At 42.8% G+C, this 25772-nt stretch overlaps 1 protein-coding gene and 1 long non-coding RNA gene across 2 annotated transcripts; one reads left to right on the top strand and one right to left on the bottom strand.

Moving 5' to 3' along the window:
- Nucleotides 1–172: 172 nt before the first annotated feature.
- LOC108166484 (uncharacterized) lies at nt 173–4882 on the top strand. Its single transcript, XR_001776840.1, has 2 exons — nt 173–251; nt 4479–4882. It is a non-coding gene; the product is annotated as an uncharacterized LOC108166484 (long non-coding RNA).
- A 3525-nt stretch (nt 4883–8407) lies between these two features.
- xylt2 (xylosyltransferase II) lies at nt 8408–25700 on the bottom strand. The gene is made up of 11 exons (XM_008416631.2): nt 25518–25700; nt 19173–19686; nt 17164–17339; nt 15134–15336; nt 13643–13723; nt 13350–13566; nt 12462–12638; nt 12052–12308; nt 11779–11974; nt 11335–11668; nt 8408–11088 (listed from the first exon to the last, which is right to left on the bottom strand). Exons 1-11 carry the CDS (start codon nt 25647–25649, stop codon nt 10766–10768), a joined length of 2610 nt encoding a protein of 869 aa, XP_008414853.1. The 5' UTR covers nt 25650–25700; the 3' UTR covers nt 8408–10765.
- Between the last annotated feature and the right edge of the window lie 72 nt (nt 25701–25772).

A 25772-nucleotide genomic window follows, 5' to 3' on the forward strand; every position in this document is an offset into this window, starting at 1 on the left:
TTGGCGAAGCGGCGCCGCGCGGCGCATCCTGGCGTGGGCAGATAATTAGAGCTGTGGCCACAGATGCGCTGAACGACGTCGACAGGTTCGCTTATTTGCGCCGCGTCTCTCCCTCCTGATTTATTCATTTATTTATTTTTTTGTTATTGTTGACGCGGAGCTGAGGAGGAGAGAGGGGTCAGACTCATCCGACCTGCTGCAGGTGGAAAGGTCACAGGGTCTCACACCCATGAGAGGGGAGGCAGGAAGAGGTGAGAGTTTTAACATCTCAGAGCGCATATCTGACCCCACGGAGCATGCAGACTGGACTAGGAAATCTCATTCTGCTATCAAGCGATTCTCATCTGGTTTTCTACCTTTTTTTGGGGGGGGGGGGGGTCACAGCAGGCAAATGACCGACTACCCCACCTCTTCACTTCATACATGTCTAAAATGATCTCACAGACTTCATTTCTTCACAAAGAAGCCCGTGAATGGATCTTTTTCTTGCAGTGTTTGTCTCCCCCTAGCGGCGCAATCACACATCCAGCTGTCCCTTTCTCCTTTTGCGTTAATGACACAGGAGCAGAGATCATTAAAGTTGCATAACTGGCATGTATAAGAGCTCCTGACTCCCTGCGTGACCTGAGCCGGCCCGAGGGATAAGCAGAATATGCGGCTGCTTTGGGGAATTGGGTGAAAAAAATCACTTGAAGGCGTAAACGTCACAAAATAAGAGCTAAAGTTTCGTAGTCGTGTCGGGAAACTGGAGGCCGCTCTCGCAGGAATCGCTGCTCCTTCTCCGGCTTCCACACAACCAAACATTAACCTGTTCTGATGAAGTCAGAACATTGATGAAAGGGCACAGAGTTCAAGAGCATAGGGGTTTTGTCCATTTTAGTCTTTGTGCTTGATTGCGGTACAAACCCTGATCAGTCAGCCTCAGAGTCCTGGTGGTAGTGTACGGCTGTAGAAGTTCAAAAACGTATAAAAACTCTTCACCAAATGGAGACTTAACATGTTCAAACAATAAAGTTTAGTTAATTTTGTGCTGAAAACCAGTGCAGAGAAATCAGCAAAGATGGCAAAGAGTTTGTGTTGAAATGTACAAGTTGTGAAAAGCTAAACACTAATGTTACCATCAGAGTAGCAGCAGGGGGTCATAAACTGTCTTAAAAGGTGATTTAATGGAAGCAAATGAGGTACAATTAAAACAGGTCTGAGAACACAACCTTGTGGAACTACTGGAAAAGTATTTTCATTTGATAAATGATAAATAAGAAACAAAACGATTGGGATCTGTATCAGATGTGCAGAATAACCAAAGGCTGCATTTAAATGTCATTAGAGGCCCTGAGGAGAGCTGACAAGATCTTTACAACATGTAGGAACCTGAACTTAGGTCACCGAGCAGTTAATTACAAAAAACTAAAATATTTATGGTGGAGTAAAATTAAATATGATTTACTTCGATAATAACTTGACCTCCTGACACTTGAAATATTGTTTCCTTTCAAACATTGCGTCCTTCCTTTGTAATTTCAACATCTGATATTGCAATGGGGATTATATTGCAATGGGGATTATTTAAAATTAAAAAACAGAAACCTTTATAAATTTTAAATAGTTTACTTTTACCTGAAAAAAACAAAACTCAGAATTTCCACATTGGACGCCTCTGTTTTAAAAACAGCTAAAACGTCAAGAGAGTTACACAAGTTTGACATTGCATGCTAATACTTTCATTGAACATCCTGTAAAAAATACTAGCAAAACACTTTATAGAATGAAAAGTTTTCTTCAACTTTAAGCAACAATAGCCTGTATAAGGGCAGTTGCCCAGGGCGGAACTCAACCGGGGAGGCGCCATTCATGCAAGAACCACCACTGTAAAGAAAAATTGGTTACAGCAAACATGGAGGCAGAAAAGGTCTGAAAAGTTAAAGATGAGAAATGTTCTGAAGCAGAGAAAAGCAGGAATGAGCCATGGATGAGTTTTTTGTTGTTGTTGTTTTTTACTGTGCTGTGAATCAAAAATGACACCTGATGGCTTCACAATAAATACGATCAAACTCTTCTTCCCAGGCTCCGACTCTAAATCCAACTGGATTAAACACATCAAAGTGTCTTAATTCCCCCCCCCCCCCCCACGTCTCTCTTTCCCTCACAAACCTTGAATCATGCACGCTCTTACTGTATATGCATAAACATATGCTAATATAAAATGGCAAACCAATTTCACAGCACCTCGCTGATTCTTTTCCCTTTTATTTGTGACGGTCACAGATTTTTCAGTGTCACAGCAGATTAATCGCTCCTTAAATAACCCCCCCTCCACACACACACACACACACACCTCTGCCGCTCTGCCTCAGCGCGTCTCGGTGTCCCTCGCCCATCAGCTCCCACCTAAAAACTTGTCACAGAGCATAAAATCAGCCCCGTCTGGCACAACTTGGTTACACGTCTCCCGCAGCTCGGGCTCCGTGACATTCATTAGATGCGCTTTCTTGCTAGTAATTTAATCGCAGCCCTGAGATTGTTGACTGTAATAATTCTCCTCTAACAAACTGTTAAGGATCGTAATCAATGCAGTGAGAAAAAAAAAAGAAAAAAGAAGTGGCATCCCACTCAGGAGAGCACCACTGATTCAGAGAGGATCTGCTCGGCCGTGCTGTTATGTCACGACTTAAGTGCAAACAGCCCAGCGGAGTGACATGTCCTTCTCACTGGGATGAAGTCAACAACATAACAGGAAGGAGGAAAAACACAGACAGTGGGAGTGAAGGGAGGTTGTGTGTGTGTGTGTGTGTGTGTGTTGGCTTACTGTGAAGCCAATGCCCACAGTGGAAGTGAATGACTCCGAGATGAACTTGCCCTGGTCAAACTGAACCAGCAGAGAGGTCTTGCCCACGCCGCTGTCTCCCACCAGGATGGTCTGCAGATTGAGTCATTCATTCTCTCACTCACACACACACACACACACGCACACACACACACACACACACACACAGGAGACGTCATGTTCTGCAGCCTCGCGCTGTGTTAACCGCCCGAGGCCGCGGCGCTGTGTGGGCACGCGGAGCAGGTTATTGTAAGAGTTCATCATGTGTTGCTCAGCGTGCCGCCCGCCGCTGTCTGATGCTTTGTGACAGCTGGAGGTTGGCTCGGTGTCTTCAGGAGGGAAGGACGGCGTGGCCGTGAAGGCTGGACCTGCTTCTCAATGAGCCGGAAGGTCAGAAAGAAAAAGCAAAACTCCCCGAGGGGAACACAGAGAAGTTCTCCTTCTGCTCTATGCATGTTCATGATCTGTGCAACAGTTTCAGACTTTCTTCCAGACTTTCTGGGAAAATCATAGAAGTGGGTTAAAGCTATAACTCCTCAACACTTTCTGAAGATTTTTTAGAGTGTTTTTTTTTTCTGTTTGGCTTCCAGCTCCTAACAATGTTCAGAGGAATATTTTTTTTATTGATTTGTGAAGCCAAATAACTCATTAGGCTCCCGAACAGAGGGGAATATGTGTGGTTTTCTGTCCTTTTTTTGTTTTTTTGCTTCAGTTCCAGGTAGATTTTATTTCTTTCATCTCAACTTGTTACGTTTCATCATTTTCAAACAAACAAACACACGCACATGACACAACATGCTGTCTTGATTTAGGCCAAGAATTAAGCAGAAAATGGTTGAAAGCTAAACAAAATAAAAGTTAGAAGTTTAGGCTGGTAAAGTTACAATAGGATGGTTTAGATTAAAGCAGGGACAAATAGAATGTCAGTCAGAGTGCAGATTAACCATCTGTAACGAGACTTGTGAGGCTTCTTGAGGTACTCTGCAAATGGGTCTGATTTGGTAAAAAACTTAGACAAACAGTTAAAAACCACATGCAGCTGTATTTACAGCAATGGAGGTCATAGGAGCACACATTCAGGCCACTGAATACAAATTTCTAACACATTTTATCTTTCTATTTCAACAAAATTTATATATATATATATAAAAAACATTCTGCTCGACATTCATTGTTGGCCTTTGATATTCATCTCCATCCAGCTCAGACTCGTCTCTGAGAGTTGGTTTGATTCCAGGCTTCCTCCTCCTCATCGCTGCAGAAAGATGAAGATGCCTTTTAAAAGTCATCTTTATAAAAACATATAAAGGTTTAGTCCATTTACTTCAGTCTGTCCACTAATGAGCCACGTAAAGCTTTAAAATTTGTTAAATGTTACAGCTTACTAAATGTGGGGCTAATGAAAAACATATTTTTTATTAGACTGAGCAATGAATCTTCTCCTCTTCCTCAAACACATTTAGCGGTCTGCAGATCTGAAAGCGTTGCTCCGGATGTGGGCATCAGCTGACCTTTTTATCTCTGGTTATTGCCTCTCTCTCGAGAGCCGGAGCACCAATAGAGCTACTTAGCAGCAGATGTTTACTTTTATTGTGGAAATTTATCACCTTACAGCCACAGTACTTTCTCTCTCTCTCTCTCCCTTTCACTCCAGATGCAGGAAGCCAGAGTCTTCTCCTGCTTCTTATCTGCTGCCTACAAGAGCAAACGTACAGCAGAGAGTGACAACATGCCGGGCTCCGCTGCTGGTAATACGCTCGCTTTAATCATCCTCATGCGTGTACGACACGTCGGCGTTTGATGTTCCATTAAAACGGACAAGTTGGCGAAGGTTGGAGCGGATCTAAATTTATTCGGTCCACGGGAGTCGCATTCATGCTCGTCTGTTCACTTGCACTTGAGCACAGAGCGAGTGGCCATTCATCAGATGAAGAAAGAGGCTGGGAAGATGCGTTTATCAGTGTAAACTCAAAATTTTGCTAAGTGGACAACATCTCCACAAAGAGCTGACTGCACTCAAGTAAATGAAGAAATAACATGAGTATGGAGATAAAAAAACAAACAAAAAAAAAAGCAACGCACACACTAGACAACTGGATAATTAATACCATAAGATGACACAAAATGTCAACAAGCGCACGCACTGGCTCGCAAATGTCTGCACAGGAGACTTTGATACATAATTTCTATACTTTTTACACATAAACGCTGGCAGGAAGCAGCTGTAAACTCAAAGAGTGTATTAAATGTTTCAAAAGTATCTCATTTTGCAAAGATGTCAGTCAGGAGAAGGACAGAAACAAATCTGTCATGATGTATAAATACAGCATGGCACAGTGAACCCAGTGAATTTAGTTTGTGTAGTTGAAAATAAGTAAACAATGTCAAAAATGTATATATATTTAATCAGAAAGTGAACGCTTTTACAAAGTCCAAGTCCATTTTTTTTAGATGCTTATTTGCAGTCTACATGTAGACGTCGTTAAAGACCTTTTAACTTTAACATATTTACTCGACGAGCAACACGGCTGCCCGTTTCGTGGCGCAGAAAGGAAACGTATGTAGGAGTGTTCTTTGTGCACCAGGAACACCGATTACTGTTGTTTCGTTTTCAGGAATACAAATTAAACTCACTTCTTCATGTGCAGCAGAGACGCTCTGTCAGCGCTGCAGCCGCTTTGCGTTACAAGCAGCTCAGTCACAGAGAAGCTGCTGCTGAATGAGAGCCGGAAATTATGATTCATCCTGAACTACTGCTGTTGTGAAAAATGAAAAACGTACCTTTGTCTACAGCGACATGGAGGCATAGCCTTGTTGTCAGAATACAATCTGTGCAGCGTTACAGGACGTTGTGTGGGCCTTGTGATATATATATATTTTGTTTATCCAACACTGTTTAGATCTAACCGTGGATAAAATATCCATGTGTAAGTCAGGAAGATTGCTGAGTGAATGTGTTCTGTGTTCTCTTTACGTCTGGACTAAACAGTAAGTAACTGGATGCTTGTATCCGGAGATACAAACCACGCATGTAAACATCTGCTACCGCCTGTGTATTTTAAACCATCTGTGTCCTTGGACTCCTTGTTCCGTCGGCCCTCCTTGGAAACGCAGGACTTCTCTTCCTGAATGGCTCGCATGCCTCTGAGAGAAGTGGATGCAGAGGCAGGCGGGCTGATGGCCGCGAACAGCAGGAGGAGGTACAGGCCGAACCCGTGCACGGAGGAGAGCAAACGACGCGAACCAGAGGAGAGGCTGATGAGTCAGAGCGAGGAGGATGTGCTGTGCTGGGTTTCAGAGACCCGAGTGAAATCAGAGCATTGCCATTTCATCGCTCCTGCATTAAAGACTGATTCAGACATGCTAGCATTTTGATAAAGGGAGCAAAAAAATATAAAATATCCATCCACTTTTTGGTGATGTATACTAATGGTGAAAAAAGAATGCTGCAGTGGATCAGATGTTAAATCCACCTCGTCTTGAAATATGGCCTCTATAAATAACTAGATATTTCATAAACCAGACCCTAATTACATGAGTTACTGTTAAAGTTTCAGTGAACATCCCCTTTAAAATGCGAGGTTTACATGACACAAAACCTCACAACATGATACTGCCACTACCACGTTTCACTAAATGTGATGTTATTTTTTTCGTGTCAAGTTTTTACAAATGTTTTCTTGAGAAGGAAGGCGTCAAACTTCTCATTCCTGTCATACGGAGAATACTGAAAAATCACATCTTCCTGCAGCCTCCTGTCAAATATAAAATGCTTTGGATGCTTTTTTTTCATAATCTTCTCCTGACTGATACCTTTGCAGAAGGGAAAAAAATGTGTGCACAAAAGTGTAATTACCTATTTTTATTTGCTTGAAATTCACAGTAGGAGTTGTGTATATTTGATATTTTCCCTTTTCTCATGAAGCTAATTTCTCCCCGGCATTTTTAGAAAGCACCCAAAGCTACATTTGAATCAGCTGAGAACCAACTGGCTCAGCTGCCAGCAAAATAAAAATAGATAATAAAAAAACAAAACAAAGCAAGAAAGCCGGAGCCATCCAAGTGTGGCGCCTTTTGTTGTTTCTGACTGGGCAAAGCAACAAATACAAGCTGAAATTTAATCAGCGGAGAGGCAGGCGCTCCATCTCAGCTCGCCACAAAGTAATACTTGTTTCAACATCCAGTAATTACAATCTCAGATATCCTCTAATCCCGTTAGCTGCGTGCTGCCGCAGTGAAAGCCTCAATCTGTTTGATAGAAGCAAGCTTTAACCTGCTGGAGCAATCATTTCAAAGTCTGGACGCATTATCGTGACAAAAGCAACAAAAACTCAGCAGAGAGAAGCTGAGCCTGTTTGCCGACACCGATGCTCTGTCATCTGTGAACATAAAGCGTGTGATTGGCTAAGAGTTAACCTGCTATTGGGTGAAACTGAAAGTACAATTATTGGCTTATTAGCTCATAGCTATAGATAAAGCAATAATTTAATAAGCAGAAGCAAAATAGCATAAAATCCCTAGCTTACCTTGTGTGTTAGTTCTTCATTACAGGGTGTCTGCATGTCCTCCAGGTCAATCAGATGATCCAGACATGTCCATTGTCTCCTGCGTCTCCGTCTCACACAAATCAGATCTCTGCTCTGAAGCAGATGAACTCAACCCAGAGACCTTCCACTCCTCGCCGCTTTTAAATCGAGTTTACAGCCCGCTGTCCCCAACACCTGGCCCTCCTTCTCCTCCCATGTGGTTCACACCCAGTGCACAGAGGGGAAAACTGCCGTGAACTGTGCACTTGAACCGGAAAACACTTCAAATATTTATACGGAGAAGCTCAGAAATGTTGCTTACAGTATTTATGAAGGAAGCTTCAGCACCCCGGAGGGTGTTTCCATCCTTTCTATAATCCAAAACTATTCATTCTTGACTTCTTTTTTTTCCCCCCATATTTTGTCACATTAAATTGTAATGTCTGTGGATTTCATCAAAATAGCTAGAGCACAACTGTGAAGATGAAAAAAAAAATCATTCATTCATAGATCGCCTGTGGGCTGTGTGACAGCGAGCAGATCACCACAAACACACCATGAAAGACTGTCTCTGTCCCTTCAGCAGGGGCAGAGAAGATGGATGAAGCAACGTGCAGGGCAATCCAGGACCTACAGCAACTCTACACGCACAACCTGCTGAGATGTAAAAGAACGGGCCAGGTCAAAGCAGATTCAGGAGTTAGATTGATCATCTGTCTAATCTGCAAATAGGAACGGGCAAAAATGACAGTCTCTATATGTGCAAAGCTGTTAGACATAAGTGTAATTGTAGAACAAAGTTAATTTTCAAAGTATGCTCTCTGGGAGATGAATTGAAATGCATGCCACACTTTTCAGATTATTTAGTTAAACAAAAAATTTTAAATTCACGAATCAAGATAGCAACGGTGTATTAGCATCTGGTCACTGGTAGCATAAACAGCTTGAAGACACAGAACACAACAAAGGCCTCTGCAAGCGACAGAAAAGTCCCGTAAGAAAAAAAGACTAACGACTAAATAGTCATGCGACTTGTGATTAACGCATTTAAGGCCAGTATGAATATGTATTTTTAATAAATTTAAGATATTTTAAGGCCTGAATTTTAGATAAGACCTTTTAAGGATGTGTGACATCCTGGCAGCATTTTGTCTGTTGCATAAAATCCTAATAAACATACATTGCATCTCACGTTTTATAATTTTAAATTCACTGAGGATTCACTGAAGTCTGCTCACTTCGAACGGCTTCCGTTCAAAGTGACCCGTTTTATAAAACACTCGGTTAAATCCAGACATGCAACAAGGTACAAACAAGTATAACAACAAAAGCTGGAATATCGTCATCTATTTATTGAGTTTTCGGTGAGACTGTCTGATCTTCTCCACAGCAGCGACTGGCTCCCGTTCCCTACAGATCGGAGCGACGGAGCCGAGGATGAGTCACCGTCCGGGCTGCTCCCGACTATCACAACAGCACGGACAGAAATCTCAACCTCCTCCCAAAACCCAGAGGAGCTGCTTCATGCGACACCGAACAGGTGGACTGTCGAATGTAACACAATTTAGAGAGCAGTTTTAACAGCTCAGGGAGCCGAGAGACGAACAGACAGCGTACAGCTTCCCTCCGACACAATAGAAAAATAACATTTGCTAAGATCCATTAATCTGCTTATTCTCTCAATAAAACCGGAGCTTCACTGAAGCGACTGTACTGTGCAAGCTAAACAAGGTCACTTAAAACATCGTACGTGTTGGCCGGTCGTTATTTCAGAACAGAAAAGTACAACAACAACAACAACAAGAAAACGAAAAACTAAAGTTAAAAACACTCGTTTCTGCAAGCTATTCTGCAAACCTTTTTCCACATAAAGGCAACTTAGATTCTTCCTGATCAGACTAAAACAATTAGCATAAAAAAATAATAAAATTAAAAAATACAGTGGACTGTTTAAAATGTGAGTAAAAATACTAAAACAGCATGAGAACAAATAAGCAAGAAATAACCACAGACCGGCATGACAGTACAGCATCTGCACAGGCAAACAGGAGGTATAACGATCTGTTGTTTCAATGCCTACCATGCAATGTAAAAGAATGACACTTTTAGTGGAAATATGTAACTTTAAGCCCGATTGCTTCAAAAAGACAGAATCTGAACATTTAACACTGAGGTCAGTGCGTTCAAACTAACGGAAAAAAATTAGCTTTAAAGTTCCCTGATGGATGCAGAGACGTTGATTTTGCAAACAAGCTAACACGACATTTTGCTTCTTCCTCACAGCATAACACAATTTAATAATAAATGTGGTTTTTAAAACTATTTTCATTATAGTGTTTAGAGTAATGCTATAAATCTTTAAAGTTTCATCTTTGATACTTAAAACGACTCCAGCTCGTGTCGATCTATCTGCTCAGGTGATTGGGTTTAAATTTTCAGTCTGATTTGAATGCAAAAACAAAACAAAACAAAAACCCTTAGAGGAATTTTGTAGCACAAAAACAATTTAAAACTAACACACCGACTGAGATTTTAAAAAATGCTAGATATATATTTTTGACAAAAGTGCCTCACAAAAGTATTGACACCCTTCAGTGTTTTTCACATTTTGTTGCATCACAACTGAAAGGTTGTAATGCAAAATTTGAAATCATTAGATTAGCATCAAGCTGAAGGAAAGTTTTCTTGTATCAATCTGATGCCACCAAACAAAATCAAATGCAATCAAATCATTTTATAAAGGGGTATCAAAGTTGAAGAGGCTGAAAGCAACACATCTATAAACTATTTCATGTTAGTTTCCTATAAAAAAAATTTGTGTTTGTGACCTGACAAATGAAAAAGAAAAATATAAAGGGTGTAAATACTTTCGAAAGGAAACATTAAACAGCTATTTTCTCTAACATGTCCTTGTATTTAGTGATGTGTTGGTGCAAAAAAAATATGTGACCCTGCACAGACGTATTAAAACATCCCGCCCTCGTCTCCTTCCGCCGTAACCAAGGGAACGCTGCGACGACAACATCCTGTAGTAAAGTGCACTTCATGCATCTCTCCTATGCTTCAAAATAAGCACATTATTAAGATCCAGAGGTTCTACTCTCCCTTGAAATGAAGGGGACAACCGAACGAGGACCCTTGCATTTCCACTGAGACAGTTGTGTGACTGAAAATGTGTGCGGCAGCTTAAATCATACCAAAACGTGGGGTTTTATGTACCCGTTCAGCAAAACATGATAAGTTTGTCTTTTTCTATTTTTTGTGTGTTTGCAGTCAATGTGCAAATTTCCTGCAGTCCTCCCGTCGTTTCTGCCCGCGGTAGCAGCAGCTCCTCGGTGTGTGTGTGTGTGCAGACAATATCGGGTTCATTCAGGCTCTCCAGCAGTGTTTTGTGTGTTCAGTGTTTCTACTCGCGCTACCTGATCCGCCCGTCGCTTTTGACCGGGCCCAGTTCGGACTTTGGATCAGGGGAGAGGGAGCTCCAGGTAGTTTTGTTGCACAGCCCCAAGGCCGGGCAGGAGGAGGTCTTGGCGGAGCAGAGGTCGCCTATCACCCAGAACGCCCCCACCAGGCTGTCCACCCAGGCGTCCAGGGGCCGGCCCACCAGCTGAGCGGCTCGCCGGGCCGCCTGCATGGCGGGCTCCTGAGGGGGCAGCTTCAGCACGGAGCTCAGCTGCTGGAAGCTCTGGTCCAGGTACAGGTTACCAGGAGGGCCCGAATGCAGCCAGCTGTCCTCCTCTAGAACAGAAAAATAAATAAAACAAAAATTAGTCTGTAAAAAAGCACTTTCAAGGACTTTATACATCAAGCACTTTCCAAACCTTGAAAACATCAGATTGAACGAACAGATTGAAATTCAAGAATTTCAAGCAGGCATACGAACCGGGAATATAACGTGTTTTAGAAAATAATTCATAGCCCTTCAACTTTTTCCTCAATACTTCATTGAGTTTTGTTAGAGTTATTATAACAGAGCAAACGTACCTCTGCGCAGCGGCTCTTTATTATTAAAAGTCAGCGGCATCACAAGGAATCGAACCTCCGCTACGCGCTTCCACTGTTTCAAAACCCGCACCGTCCAGGCGCCGGGCCGTAGGGGGTGCTGTAGAGGCGGTTTGTACTGCGTGTACTCTGCGTCCATCTCCACTGTGATGTCATAGGACGCTGCCACCACCTGCGCCGGGTCGATCCAGACGATGGTGGCCGTGAGGTTGGGTCCGCGGGCCCACTTCTGGACCGCCAGCGGCTCGTCTAATGGGCCGATGACGCCGCCGAAGTTACGGAAGATCCTTTCTTTGGGATCCCAGTCTGTCCCAATCTGTTACCGAGAAAAACCCGTCAGTTATTAGCATTTTTCTGGAATCTGGGTTTTTTTTAGAGAATGTTTTGGTTTAAGCGTCGTCGATGTTAAAAAGTTGCCGTGAAAACCTCCAGATTCTTGAGCCTCTCGAACTCTTTGAGGTTCGTCTCGAAGACGAGCGTCGCTTGAGGCATGGCCCACAGCTCCAGCGTCTCCCTGCGCTTCGACTCCACACCGCGCACCTCCTGCCGAACGAGGTAGCCTTGGAAACGGTCGTCGTAGAAGTACAAATGGACAGACAGAGGGTCGCCTGCTGGTTCAAACCTTCAAAAGAAGAAGTTCCTTGTAACAACATCCCGTTACCAGTCAGACAATATTCAAAGAGGAAACAGGAAATGAACCTGCAGGCTTCTGTCTGGCTCTGAGAGGTCATCAGGCCCTTCAGAGTCAGGCGGAAGAAAGAGGTGTAAGCCGTGAGCGCCACGTCACTGAGGGAGCCGACGCCGTCCCGCTGCTCGAACACGCTCTCCCAGTACGCCTTGATGGCGACGGTTCCCGGGGCGTACTGGCCGTACAGGTGGGTGTCCAGGATGTCTATGGCCTCCTGGTTCACCGTCGACTCAAACTTTCGGGCGAAAAACGTCGGACGAGTCAATTGCTGTGGATTTAAAAGAATAAAATAGTTTTAGAAATGAAATAAATCTAGCAGTTAAAACACCAGTCAGGATTTTATTTTGAGGGAATATGAATACTTTTGCAAGGCAGTGTAATCTCAGAAGGATGAGACACTGCCCTCTTGTGGTGAACTCACCTGAATCCGAATGAGGTCTTGCGGTTTGAAGTCGTTGGGGGAGCAGCCGCACCAGTCCACGATGTGCTTGTACTGGCATTTACAGCCCAGCTTACGGTTCCAGTTGGTGACACGCAGGTTGTTGTCCACCAGGGTGTCACACATGTGACTGTTACCAAGCACTGTGTGGAAAAACGACTGAGAGAGAGAGAGAGGAAGAGAGGCAGACTTTTAAAAACTAATTTATTTAGCTTTAGTGATCTATATAAACAGTCAACTCAAATCAACACATTCATAGAGGAAAGTTCAGAATATCTTCAAAATCACAGAGATTTTGAAAAACAAAATATTTTTTTCTAACATCACTTTTGGTTTAGTTATACCCTGGAAAATCTTTACACATCCACAATTCTGTTCATTGTTAATCTTACATTTTCTGCTCAATTAAATTTCAAAGAAAAATTCAACAACCATTTCTTTTATTCTTCTTATGTAAAAGAGACAGAAAAGAAAGACAGATAAAAGAGAAAACAAGAAAGAAAAGAGAAAGGCAAAAAACAGAAAATAGAAAGACAGAAAGAATGAGACAAAAGAAAATGACAAAGAAAAAAGACATAGAAAGATCAACAAAATATAGAAGAAATAAAAAAAAAAAAGAGAGAAAAATAAATACGAGGCTGCATGAACTGGCTCCAAACACGACGTCTGGATTACAGAAGGTCACAACTGTACAGCAGTTCCTCTCATGCGGCGCCGCTGCTGCACGCTGTGCTGCGCAGCTTACAGTCCTCCATTATCTCTGCTGCTAGGCTGCTCTGAGTTGGCAGGGAAGTGGAGCCTGAGACGGGCTCTTTCCTCACTCCGAGCCTCGGCTACGGCGGACACAAACACCACAGACGGCTCTCTTACCTCGGCGGGCAGCAGCGCGTAGGTGTAGAACTGCTTCAGACCCAACACCAGCTGGTCCCGGGAGCCAACCACGTAGTCCACAAAGCGGTGGGTCAGCGCAAACCAGTCGGAGCCGCCGGAGACCTCCAGGCCCTCTGGGATGCTGCGCTCGCCGAGACGCCACATGTGATTGTCACACTCGTGGAAAAGCCGGTCGAGGCCCTGCTTCTTGATGAACCTGGAGGCCACAGCACAGACCAAAGCATTGTTGGGAGTTCTGGTTGGGGGTCTACCTTTAACATGAGCGCGCTCACCTTGCATTCTCTCTCCCATGCGACTTGAGGAAGTTCTTGTCTCGGTGCATCGACAGAAACATCACCAGTTCATCGTTGGTCCTACATGAGTTCGATTTGATAAGAGAAAAAAAACAGCAGATAGGAGACTTTGTTGAATACAAAGGAGCCGAGTAATAAACTACTTTGGAAAAGATTTGGGACCAGCAAGTGAACCTCTCTGGGGACAGCCCAGCTGGACAATCAACTGCTTTAACTGGGACTCCCTTAAAGCAGTCGGCTGCTCCCAAAACCCCAGCTGGAGGCTGTTTACCGTCGGCTCTGTGACTAAGTGACCAGAACGGTTTATTAACCACGATGCTGCAAAACATATTAATGTTTCCATCAGGAGAAATGCTACGCCTGCCACTTTCTGAAGCTGCTGGGGTCAGTTAGAGACCAAACAGGAAGAGACCCTTAAAATTTAGTCATTACTGCAGAACTGGGCATTAGATAGTTATAGATAAAGGTGTTTTTAAAAATTGCAGATTTTTCCCTATGACTTGGAGGTCAGAGTGATGCTTTATTTCAAACACAGTTCAAAGAGTAAAATCCACAAATAGATTCACAGAGTGATGCTTTATATTAAGTGTTTATTTGACTAAAACAAACTATTACTTTAGTCAAATAACTAAACCCCAAAGTTTAGTTTCTCAAAAAACTTAGAACATGACATAAAAGATCAATTAAAAAGCCATTTTTTATAAAGAAAACTTTTCAGTTTTTTGGTATGCATGACAAAAATCACAGGGGAGATCACCGACTTGACAATGGACACTAATTAACACCGTCTGTAATAAAGCCTGCCACAATAAGCGATTAACAAATCAATTAATCCCATAATAAATTAAAATGAGCTTGACGATTTACATCTTGATAATTAATATTTTTTGATAAAAAAATTGTGTTCACAAAGAAATTATAATCCATTTTATTTATGGTTTTGGCTTTATGTGGTTTTTTTTTTAATTTCAATTTTATTTATTGTTTTTGGCTGTTGTGTTTGATTTTGGATATTTAAAATGTCTTCCAGTTTTAAGAGTTCTTTACAAAACTGAAGCTTATTACTCTTTGAGAGAGTGAACTTGTATTATTAGGGCATTATTAATATATTACTTGAAAATGGCCTAATAATAACAATAGAAAGGTTTGTTTTTGTGGCAGACCTTTCTACAATTAGGTATGCTACAAAAGATCAGTGCTATAGAAGTTGGCTTCTCACAGATTTATCCAAGCCTATTCATAGAAAGATTAGTGGAAGGAAACAGTGTGCTAAAAAGCATCATAATTGTAATAGTTTGGAGAAATTATTGCTACTTTTCAGTTTTAAATAAAAGCAGTTTGGCTATATTATTTGTGTTTTGAAAACCATAATACAGAGACACCACTATCAATCTTAGACCGGCCTCTTTCTACAAACATCCAGCACTTTATTCTACATTGTTTTGCTCCGTTTCTGTCCATATAGCTGACCTGGTCGGGAAGTCTGTGGCGCTGAGGTTGATGAAAAAGTCCCATTTCCATTCCTGCATGGCGAGCAGGTCCTGCATGCTCCGCAGGTAGGCTTTCAGGAGGCTGGCCCCTCCCCAGATGGTGACCATCCGCCAGGGAGTGGCGCGCACGTTGGGGTACTGCTCAGCTATCTGCAGCACCTCCCGATGCATGTAGCCGGAACGCTGCAGGAAACGGAGCAGATCAGACAACGTTGGCTCAGCATCAAAGAGTTTCACCACAAAATATAAAAAAAACAAAAAAAACAAACGCTGAATGCTGCTTTCCACCGTGACTCATCAAAATAATGACAAAAGGGAAATGAAAACGGTTGTTTATCATCTAAAAGGAAATGCTGAACTTAAGAGTGAGCATGTTTTGACCAGCTAAAATTGTGGACTCCAAATAGGAGGAAATAAAAGCTTTTATTTAGTCCTTTGAGATCAATTAGATTCACTATAAACAGCTTGTTAAAAAAAAAAAAGTTACTCAAGGTTGTGGAGCGATAAATGGGCAGTTCAAGGGAAACAGACACCTTAAAATAGATTGTCCAGGGACATAAAGTCCAATTTTGTTAAGAGAAGAACAAATGGCGTGTAATGAATCTGCTCTGAGAAACCGATCGAGGTCAGCAAAAGTGGGCAAGAACTTTAACGGGATTTGACAAGATTAAGCAGCTTCCCGCCTGGTGTTTAGAAATAAGGCCAAATGAAAGAAAAAGGCAAAAGTAGCAGCCTAAACTCGCAGCCTTCAGCTGCAGAGTTAGAGGCTGGGTGATGAAGCACAGAGCTGGAAGCTTGCATATAACCCGAACTGTTCAGCTCAAGCATTCGTTTCCACAGAGACAAACAATCTCTCTCTCTCTGAAAACCGGCCGCCGTCTGTTGGCAGCAGAACAGAGGAAGTGACCAGGTGTCCGGCTGCAACAGGAGTCCTGCTTTCGGGAACCAAACCTGCTCTCTGCTCAACAGATTCGCCATCTGCTTTCCTTTCGAACACAACAGCAAGTTTTCTAGCAAAAAAACGGATTCCTGAAGAATAACCGTGACATCCCCGACTGACCCGGTTTTACTGCAGCGAGGGGAGAGCAGGGTAAAGGCAACCTCTGGGACAGAGGGAGAGTTGGTCATTTTAAGTTCACAGTAAGAAAAACAATCCTAACGGTGTTAATGTAACCAGGAAGAAGGAGCTAGTTCAGGTGTGTGCAAACCTTTTGCCTTGAGGGACAAAATTGTTAATATGAAACTCACAAAAAGTCTTTTTTTTTTCTTTTGAAGTCTACAAATACATTTCTTGAGACTTTTTATATTGTATTTGCTCAATAATCAACTAAATACACAAGATTTCTTTTAATCAAACAAAACATACTTTTGTACAAGAAAGATCTGTAAATCATTGTATTCAGAGAGTTTTTAACTGTTAATAATAAACCGACACACTGTTTCTTGATTTTCTGGGTTAAGATTAACGCAGAAGTCTGGTTGATAAATTTGTAATTAGTTTTGCCGTTCTAGCAGGCCAGATTTGTTTCACACCAGCTTTGTGGTCAGTGGTCCGATAGGGCCCTCTCTCTGGGTCGAGAGGTCCCGGATTCAAATCCCGGATGAGCCCCCAATTTGTTATGGTCTGGCTCTAGAATCATAACAAATAAAGGGAAGCAACACAAGGGATAACTTAAAATTTGATTTAACAAAAATCATGACTGGCTGGAGAAAGTCAGACAAGGAGAGGGAGAAAAGGGAAAGAACAGGAGAGGTGAGTGAGAGACATTGGTGCATCTCAAGCTGGATCTCAAGCTGTTCTGGAGACTCTGGCCAGCTGCCTCCATTTCCAATCAGCACTAATTAGGAGCTCTGAAACAAAGATGTAAGCGAGACCCAGAGAAAAGAAAAGGCCTTGGGCCGTAACAGGTTGCACAAAATCATTCAGAGGGCCACAAATGGCCCCCGGGCCGCACTTTTGACACCCCTGACCTACATAGAACAGTGTGGTGGTTCACTGACTGGCTGTACCTTGTCTACATGGATGTAGTAGTAATGATCTCGGTGGTATATGGCCTTGATGAGCCGCCTGAGCTGCCGCACGGCTCGGCCGTGGACCATCAGCACGAATGCCACCCTGACCGGGTTCTCCACCTTGGACAAGCTGAACTCCACGTCGCCTGCAGCCTGGACCGGCTGGGACACACCTGGCCACAGAATTCAGATGCAGGTTAGAAAAAGATGATCATACACTATAAACCAGGGGTGTCGAAAGTCGGTCCTCGAGGGCCGGCATCCTGCATGTTTTAGTTCTCTCCCTGGTTGATCACATGTGCATCAGATAATGGCTCGTTAGAAGGCCTAAGAAGAACATTGACATGCTGAAAAGATTGTTACTACCACTAGGGAGAGAACTAAAATGTGCAGGATGCCAGCCCTCGAGGACCGACTTTGGGCACCCCTGCTATAAACAATCTAATAAAGTAAAGTAGGGCTGAAATGATTAATCAAATTAATCATGGTGAATCGATTATTGAAATAATCGTCAAATAATTCAGTAATTAGTTGACGTACCGGTCCCCAACCCCCGGTCCGTGGACCAATTGGTACCGGGCTGCGCAAGAAATGGTGAAATATTTCCGTTTTATGTATTATTTGAGTCTGGAGGATCTTTTATTTTGAAAATCCTTTAACCGGATTCTCTCGGTTACTTGCGCGCCAACACTGAGGCCACAAGCAGCAAAATGAGTAAGAAATAGATCAGATGTCTTTGGAAAGTTTCTTTGCAAAGGGAAAAAGGCCCAGAGAAGAGACAGGAGAATGGATTCATCCTGGACCGGTAGGTGAGTCCCACGTTACAAGCCCACTCTGCATAACATGTGGCGACCGGCTGCTAATGAAGCAATGAAGCTTCAAGGTGCTTCGCCACGTAGAGACCAAGCAGGCTGTGGATATAAGCAACACTTCGGGTGTTATTGTCTCCCATCACTCCCAGATGGAACCGTCTCGTTGCAGAGAAACAAGCTCAGGGCTCCCGTTAGTCAGTATTGTGAGTTAAAATTTTCACAAAAGTAAAATGTTTGTTTTTGTGGCACATCTGTATCTTATTTTGAAGGGATATATAAACGTTACCATAGCGACCAGAGTCAGAGCGTTTGGTCTGCGGTCGAGAGGAGATGAGTAGAGCTTGTGAGTCTTAAGTCTGGTTTAGACGGAAAAATTTAAGAATTGTCAGTCGATTCTCCAAACCTGTGACCACAGAGCTGATAAAAGTCCAACAGGTTTGATCGGTTCGTGTGTCCAAGGCAGGAGCAACACAAACCGATTCCAGTTACGAACATCCCGATTCCAGAGGATAATCCAGTAAAACCCCTACCATTGCGGGAATTTAGAATAACCAAACACGGATGACTATGTAGAAGCAATAGTGATAGTTTGTGGACTCATTTTAAGAGATAAAAGATGTAACAAAAAGAAAAGGCGGTGGATAAAAGACGACGGGAGCAGCCGCTCCATTTGCTGCACTATGATTTTGAGGTGAATATGTTTTTTCATAGTTAACATTTTTAACTGAATAAATATAATAATGACCTTTATATTTAATAAGAAACATTTCCACATATCATCTCCGATATCCACCGGACTCTCAGTTGCGCGATATGTCAGCTGTTTGGGATTCCCCTCTGTTCTTACGTCACCTCACATTCAGCAGGTCGTATTCTCGTTCCCAGACAGGAAAAACCCCACAGGTTGCGATAAAAACTCCAAGACAACCCAAATTGGGTATATTCAGCAAAATTTTCCAAATCTTGATCGGTCCGCGGTAATAAAAAGGTTGGGGACCACTGCATTAATTAATTAATCATAAACTGAAGTAAGTGGACTCAAAAAAAAACGACAATGGCTGAAAGAACAACACCCTCAGAACTGTAATCAGATCAAAATTGAACAAAACATAAATACATTTTGCATTTAAGACAAAAAAACTTTCTTCTGTAAACATGTTCAACCTAAAACCTAAAACGCAGCTTGGAGCTCACCGAGTTGGGGGCAGAACTGGGGCAGCGCTTCCGGCATGAGCTGCCCTGCCTGATGTTGGCACACGATGTTGGCCATCTCCTGCCGGCACTGCTGCGACCCTGCGCGGTGCAGAGCCGACAACGCGTCCTTGCCCACGATGTCGCATTTAGGCATGAAGTCACCGTTGGGCGCCTGGTGCGCGCCGTCCACGCTTCCGGGCTCCCCAGGGATCCCAGCGGCTTGCAGCTTCGATGCTCCGTCCAGGCTGAAGTTGCGGCGGCTGCTCGACAGATCGTGAGAGACCGCGCCGTCCACCCCGGCCGTCATCCCCCTCTCCTGGGGGGTCTTCTGTCTGACGCCGGGCTTCACCGCACGCCGGTTGCCGCCTTTCCTCTGCGGGAGGGCCGCCGTTCCCCTCTGCCTCTCAAACCTGGTGCTCCATTTGCCCCTGTTCTGCCCAGACAAAGAATTTGCTTTGTCTCTCTTAGAGTCCTGGCTGTTGGGGTCAGGCAGCTTGGACCGCCTTGTTTTTCCCTGAAAAATGAGACCAGAAAAAAACAAAAAAAACAAGACACATTTGTAATCCTGTTATAGAGGCTGATTCATACTCTGACTGACATAAGGTAAACAAAGATGGCCACTCAGGCATCAGCAGAAAGCCCTAGAGGTGATGATGTGTTTACTTGGTTCTTATTTTTTGGGGGGTTTTTCTTCCCATTTCTCTCATCTGGGTTATTTTTAGCAGCGCCTCCGTGTTTTTGTGGAATTAATCTGACGAACCGGAGAGTCACAAACAATTCAGTGATTCACCATGCAGGCCGCAACAAACCCCACTTGGCTCTTTTTGGCAGGCAAACTCCACACTCGTGAAATTTGGGTCAGGTGTGTGCAACATTAAAATCCAAACAGATTGCGTGTGTGTGTGTTTGTGTGTGGATTATTTTGGTACTGCAGTGACTGGAGCGAAGGAGCCGTGTGTTTTATTCAGACAAAAACTGCTAAAGCGCCATAATGAGAGTTGCTGCATGTTGGTCCCAATGAGGGGAACCAATTAGGACTTGGACTGAGGTTCATTTTCCACTGTACTGTGCAAAACTTAAGGTAGAAATAAAAAGAATCCGGAGCACAAATCACACTTTAACAAAGTCCTTTGAGAGGACAAGAAAGAGAAAACTGAATCAAACCCGTTTTTAAATCCTCCAGCCAAACAGCATCACAGCTTTGGCACACTGCAACGGCTTTTTAAAAATATGCACATAAAAAAAAAAAAAGTAGTGAGTAGGCAGAAAGCTTTCGGACGCTTCAAACCAATATGGTAGAACGAAGGCTCGCTCGCCTCCCACCGCTGGCATGCAGACTGCCGGGGGATGCTGGGAAACGGAGGCAGGCCGGCGGCTCTGTGGTCGGATCGGGAGCCAGATGATCCCCGGCCAACAGGAAAGCAGCTGCCAGCCGATGCAGGTCAGCTGCTGCCGGCCGACAGCGGCCACTGGATCATCAGCGAGGTGTCGCAGGGCGGATCCAAACATTCACAACATATCTCAACTGTTTTATACAAAGACAACTTTGCGCAGTTTCTCTCAGGAATGTTGTTGAAAGTTTTATTCATCGTACTAGGGTCCGTCACGATACATTTTCAGAAGTTACTAAGGTAAACGATAATAGCGTTAATTTAGAGACCATTTTTAACCGATATAATGCAAATATGCCCTATTAAAGATCAATAAACTCTCATTTCTGAGAGTTTATTGATCTTGGTTTGGTTACATATTCAAAATATATAACCAAACCAACAAATAAAACGGTCAGTTGAGACCAATGCACCAGATTGAAGTCCTTCGTCATCCAGTCTTTGGTAAAAAGAGCGAGAAGAGAGAAAAATAATCATGCAAATGGAAATTGAGCTTCTTTTAATCGTCTTAATTTATCGTGCTTTTAATTGATTGTCTGCAACAGCTTTAATTCATCCATTCTGAACTTTTCAACATTTCGTCACATTACTGCAACAAACTTCAATACTTCTGTTGGGATTTTATGTGACAGAGCGGCGAAAACGATACATGGTTTCCATTTTCCCTCAGGAAAAATCAGAAAAGCCTGGCATGCCTGATTTAATTTCAACCAATAAATCAGTAAATAATATATCCGTGACTAGACACAGGTGGATTCTGTTCACTAATTAGGTAACTTCAGATGGATAACCGAGTAGAGGGGTGGAGGTAGAACAGTTTTTCTTGAATGTCAATAAAATAAATAGAAACTTGCAGCTTCAACGTGACAAAATCTGGGAAAGTTATTGCTTAGAATGGTGGCTTAGCATATTCAGGATTCTTCAATCACAGCAAAAATTGTATTCCGATTCATTTTCAAGTGCAAATTGCAGGAAAATGTTGACAATTTCCTATGACCCTGATTTCTGCTTTTGAAAGCAGCTCATAATAATCTGGATTTGATTTTTGCAGAAGTTTCTTTTTTTTAGCCACAAGAGAAAATCTTGTACATCCAGCACGCATGACCCGCTGGCTGAAGTTTCAATTATCCTTATCAACTGGCTTTCACGGCTTTTAATTAAAAAAAAAAAAATCATTGTTTCAGAAAAAAAAAAAGAACACATGGACTGAGAAGCAGGCGAGGCAGAGACTTGATTTCCCAATTAAAAGTGGAGCGAGACCGAATCAGTGTCACCATCTGCTGGAGCGGGACTCGACAACGAAGGAGGAGGAGGGGGGGATGAGGATGAGGAGGAAGACTCTGTGGTTTTCGTCTGTCCCTTCTCTCTCGAGCAACAAAGGGGTTTAATGAAATGCATGTGACTGAGTGTGTTCGCTCAGGACTGATGGTCTTTTAGTGTTGTGCATCAGGCGCGCGCAGACTTGGTGCTGACATCTGCATAGCTGTCTGCCAACACAGTGGAATATATGGCTGACCTCCGCACTAAGGAGAGCGCTCTCTGCCTCCAGCTAGGGCTTACAGGGGGTTATGGAAAACTGATTCACCCTTCCTTTTAGTCAGCAAGACAAACAGCGAGTCGCTTGACATTTAAATGGAGGCGTTTCATTGTTCAAGATGCTAGATTTTATTCCGACTAAATGGAGAGAAGCCAAGGCTACGGCCAATTGAGCCTTGAGCTCTCTGATGAGCTTAGGGGTTTAAACGGAAATGATCTGCAGCACTAATCTCCTCCGAAGACCTGGGAAGTCGGTTGTCTACCTTTATCTGAGACAAAGGCCACGCAACCCCGCAAACCCTCAAAGCTCCGCCCACAAATCTGCCCTCCACACTTGGGGGTGGGGGTGAGGGGAAATAATGCACCTTCCACACTTTTCAGGTCATCACATGCTCAGGTTTCAATGTGGTGAAGCACTTCAGTTTTTTTCTTGTTTTTTTTTTTGCACAAGCACAACCTGAGGAGGCTGAGCCACTTCTCAACTTCTGCTTGTATCCAGGTCATGTTCTTTATAAACAAATAAAGCAGCAGATTCTGATGAAAAGGGATGTAAAAACTAAACTAAAAGGCACCCTGGGTATTCTAGGAGTTAAATGAACTTCCAGGCTCACAGCTCCACGGTTATTAATTCATTTTGAGACCAAAATGATAAGGAGAAAGGTAAATTTATTGCTTGGATCAGTGACTGCCTGTGAGAATGAAGGACTGTGTATCTAACCAAGTGGTCAGCAGCGCAGGAGCACCGCAGGGCGCTGTACTCTCACCATTATCTCACCATCATCACTCTGTACACTTCAGACTTCCAGCACAAGTCTAACTTCTGTCATCTATAGAAATATTCATGAGACCGAGGTGTATCATTGATACACCGAGTTGAGAGAGCTGGTGGATCACTTTGTGGTGTGAAAACAATCATCTCATCTCGAATGTAAGCAAAACAAAGGAGGTAATTGTAGATTTCAGGAGGAACTGGGTTAAAACAAACCCTATTTCCATTATCAGGGAAGACGTGGAGGTGGATGAGTAATATAGACACATCAGTGTTCATCTAGACCAGTGTTTTTCAACCACTGTTCCGCGGCACACTAGTGTGCCGTGAGTGATCGTCAGGTGTGCCGTGGAAATTATTCAATTTCACCTAAGGTACCGTAATTTTCGGACTATAAGCTGCTATTTTTTTTYYWARSYTTGAACCATGCGGATTGTAGCCCGCTGTGGCTTTGCTGTGTATTTTTTTTCAACCACCAGGGGGCTCTCTAGCAGGAAGTGAATCATTAGAAGTCAAAATTGTAAATCAAAAGAAGAACGTGCTAAATTTTCAACCTGTTCAGGGGTATTTTTAAGCAGCAGGCACGATGGAGAAATGTTTTCAAACTCGTATCATGCAGCTTTTAAGTTGAGGGCTGGCGATCTGGCACTACAGGAGGGAAATAGAGCCGCTGCATTTAAGCTCGGTGTGAACGAAACCATGGTTCGGCTTTGGAGACGGAGTGCTGCGTCCTTAATATATGCAGCAGATTTATTAGGACGCCGCCCTCTGCTGGGTCCTTATGGAAAATCGAGAGCAGCTTCCAGTTTTTTTTTGTTTTTGTTTTTTTTTTTTTAAAAAAAAAATTGAAGGCGCTAGTATGGTGCGCTCTATAGTCCGAAAAATACGGTAATTGATTTTAAAAGATTTTTTGAAAATGAATTATCTGCAAATAATGCCATCTTCGAGTGTCTGCTGTAGCAGTGACTAGCGGCGTAATCATGTTATTTTCTTACCACTAGATGGCAGTAGGTACAGAGCATTTTACATTACAACAAGAGAATTAGTGATGCATGAATGTTACAGGTAGCGGTGAGAGTATTGTATCACAGTGATGGAAAAGACAGTGAAGCTCAGCAGTAGTTGGGTTGAAAAGGACATGGGTCCATTTCCCACAACATATCTGTGTGAAATTGAGCTTCTCAAGCCTGGCTACTATAAAAACTAAAACCAGAGAGAGACAGAGATGTTGAGGAAGAGCTTTGTCTTTCTTCAATTTCTGCCAGGAAATCAGCTGTTTTCATCCAAACATGCACAGGTTTCACACTAGGTGGGTAAAATATACAGATTTTGACATTCTGTACATGCAACTCTTCATATTGTAACAGTGAATATGAAGTGAAATGTTTCCCAAATATTATTGCTTCTTTCAGAATAAGAATTATTTTCTGTATTCCGGCTAAAAGAATGCTTGTGGATTAGTTTGTAAAACAGTTTGAAGTTTTCTACAACTTCTTTAAATTTAACACCAGTGTTGTGGCACTGTTCAGGGGTATTTTTGAAGTGGACATGTTAAGTGCAATTTGAAGTAAGAAATGTAAAATGTGATACAAATGCATTTTTGTGTTTATTTGATTCCTATTCAAGAGACTTTGATAAGAATGACTATATATGTAATATAGGCATCTACAGAGTATCTTTGTTTACATTTTTGGTTAGTGGTGTGCCTCGAGATTTTTTCAATTAAAATAACGTACCTTGGCTCAAAACAGGTTGAAAAACACTGATCTAGACAACAGACTGGACTGGAGACACAACAGCGAAGTGGTCTATAAGAAAGGATAGAGCAGACTTTGATTCTTGAGGAAGCTATGATCTTTCAAGATGTGCTGCAGATCTTCTATAAGTCGTTTGCAGGCAGTGCCATCATCTGCTGGGGTAACAGCATCAGAACCAAACTCTAAACCACCAATCTGTTCTGGGGACCACTGTGGAGAACTAGGAGATGATGGTGCCAAGAACGAGTTTATATTAAAAAAAAAAAAGAAAAAGAAAAAAGTTCCAACAATAACTGTGTGTCTTCAGTTTCGATTTTAGGTGTTTCTTTTTCCAGAATTTTTCAAACCTGGAAAATATAGTAATCAATATTCCATATTTTCCCTGCCTGGACATGAACTCCGGCCATAAACAGAGACTCGGATTGATTAGTTTACTTCCTATGAAGGGTCTTTATTGAGTACTCAGTCTAACACAGACTAACTGAATTACTTAATAAACGACTTCCCTATTAGATGTTTTTCTGTTTCCTGTGCTTGCTACCCATTTTCTCTACTTGAAGGAGGCATATGAAACAGTATGACAACAAGCAGCACACAGCCCACTGTTGCTTCTGAAACAACTTCGTTTTCATTCAGCTTTCCACAGCGAGAACCAAAAATGCACAGTTAAAACAAGAAGAACCTTCTACTCTCTCTTATTTCCCGTGGGCGTTTGTGATAAATGACAACAGAGGCAAGGCTGGTCCAGCAATAGTAACATATTTCTGCTAAGAGCTAACATAAGCTACCGTTACAGTATAATAACTCACAGTGAGCTGAGCTAAACGCCAACAGCTAATCCAAACAAAATCAGAGCCATGTCTATAAAATACTCAGTGGGACTGTTTCTCACCTCTGGTGGGCCTTCTTCCAAGCTTCTAAGACTCCAAACCACAAGTCCCTGGATCAGGAGGATCATTAAAGCAGCGGAAATCACTAGTTTATACCGTCGAAGCAGCTTTTGGACTCGTACGCTGGCCACCATTTTTCCAGCACGGCACGTTCTGAGCAGAGCGTCCACGCGGGGTCGCTCTGTGCTCAGGATGAGATTTCCGGTTCGTTTTAGGGATTCGACTGATTTGGCTCAGCTCACGAGCAAGAATAAGCT

This window comes from Poecilia reticulata, linkage group LG8, assembly GCF_000633615.1.
Source record: "Poecilia reticulata strain Guanapo linkage group LG8, Guppy_female_1.0+MT, whole genome shotgun sequence".
NCBI classification, from domain to species: Eukaryota; Metazoa; Chordata; class Actinopteri; order Cyprinodontiformes; family Poeciliidae; genus Poecilia; species Poecilia reticulata.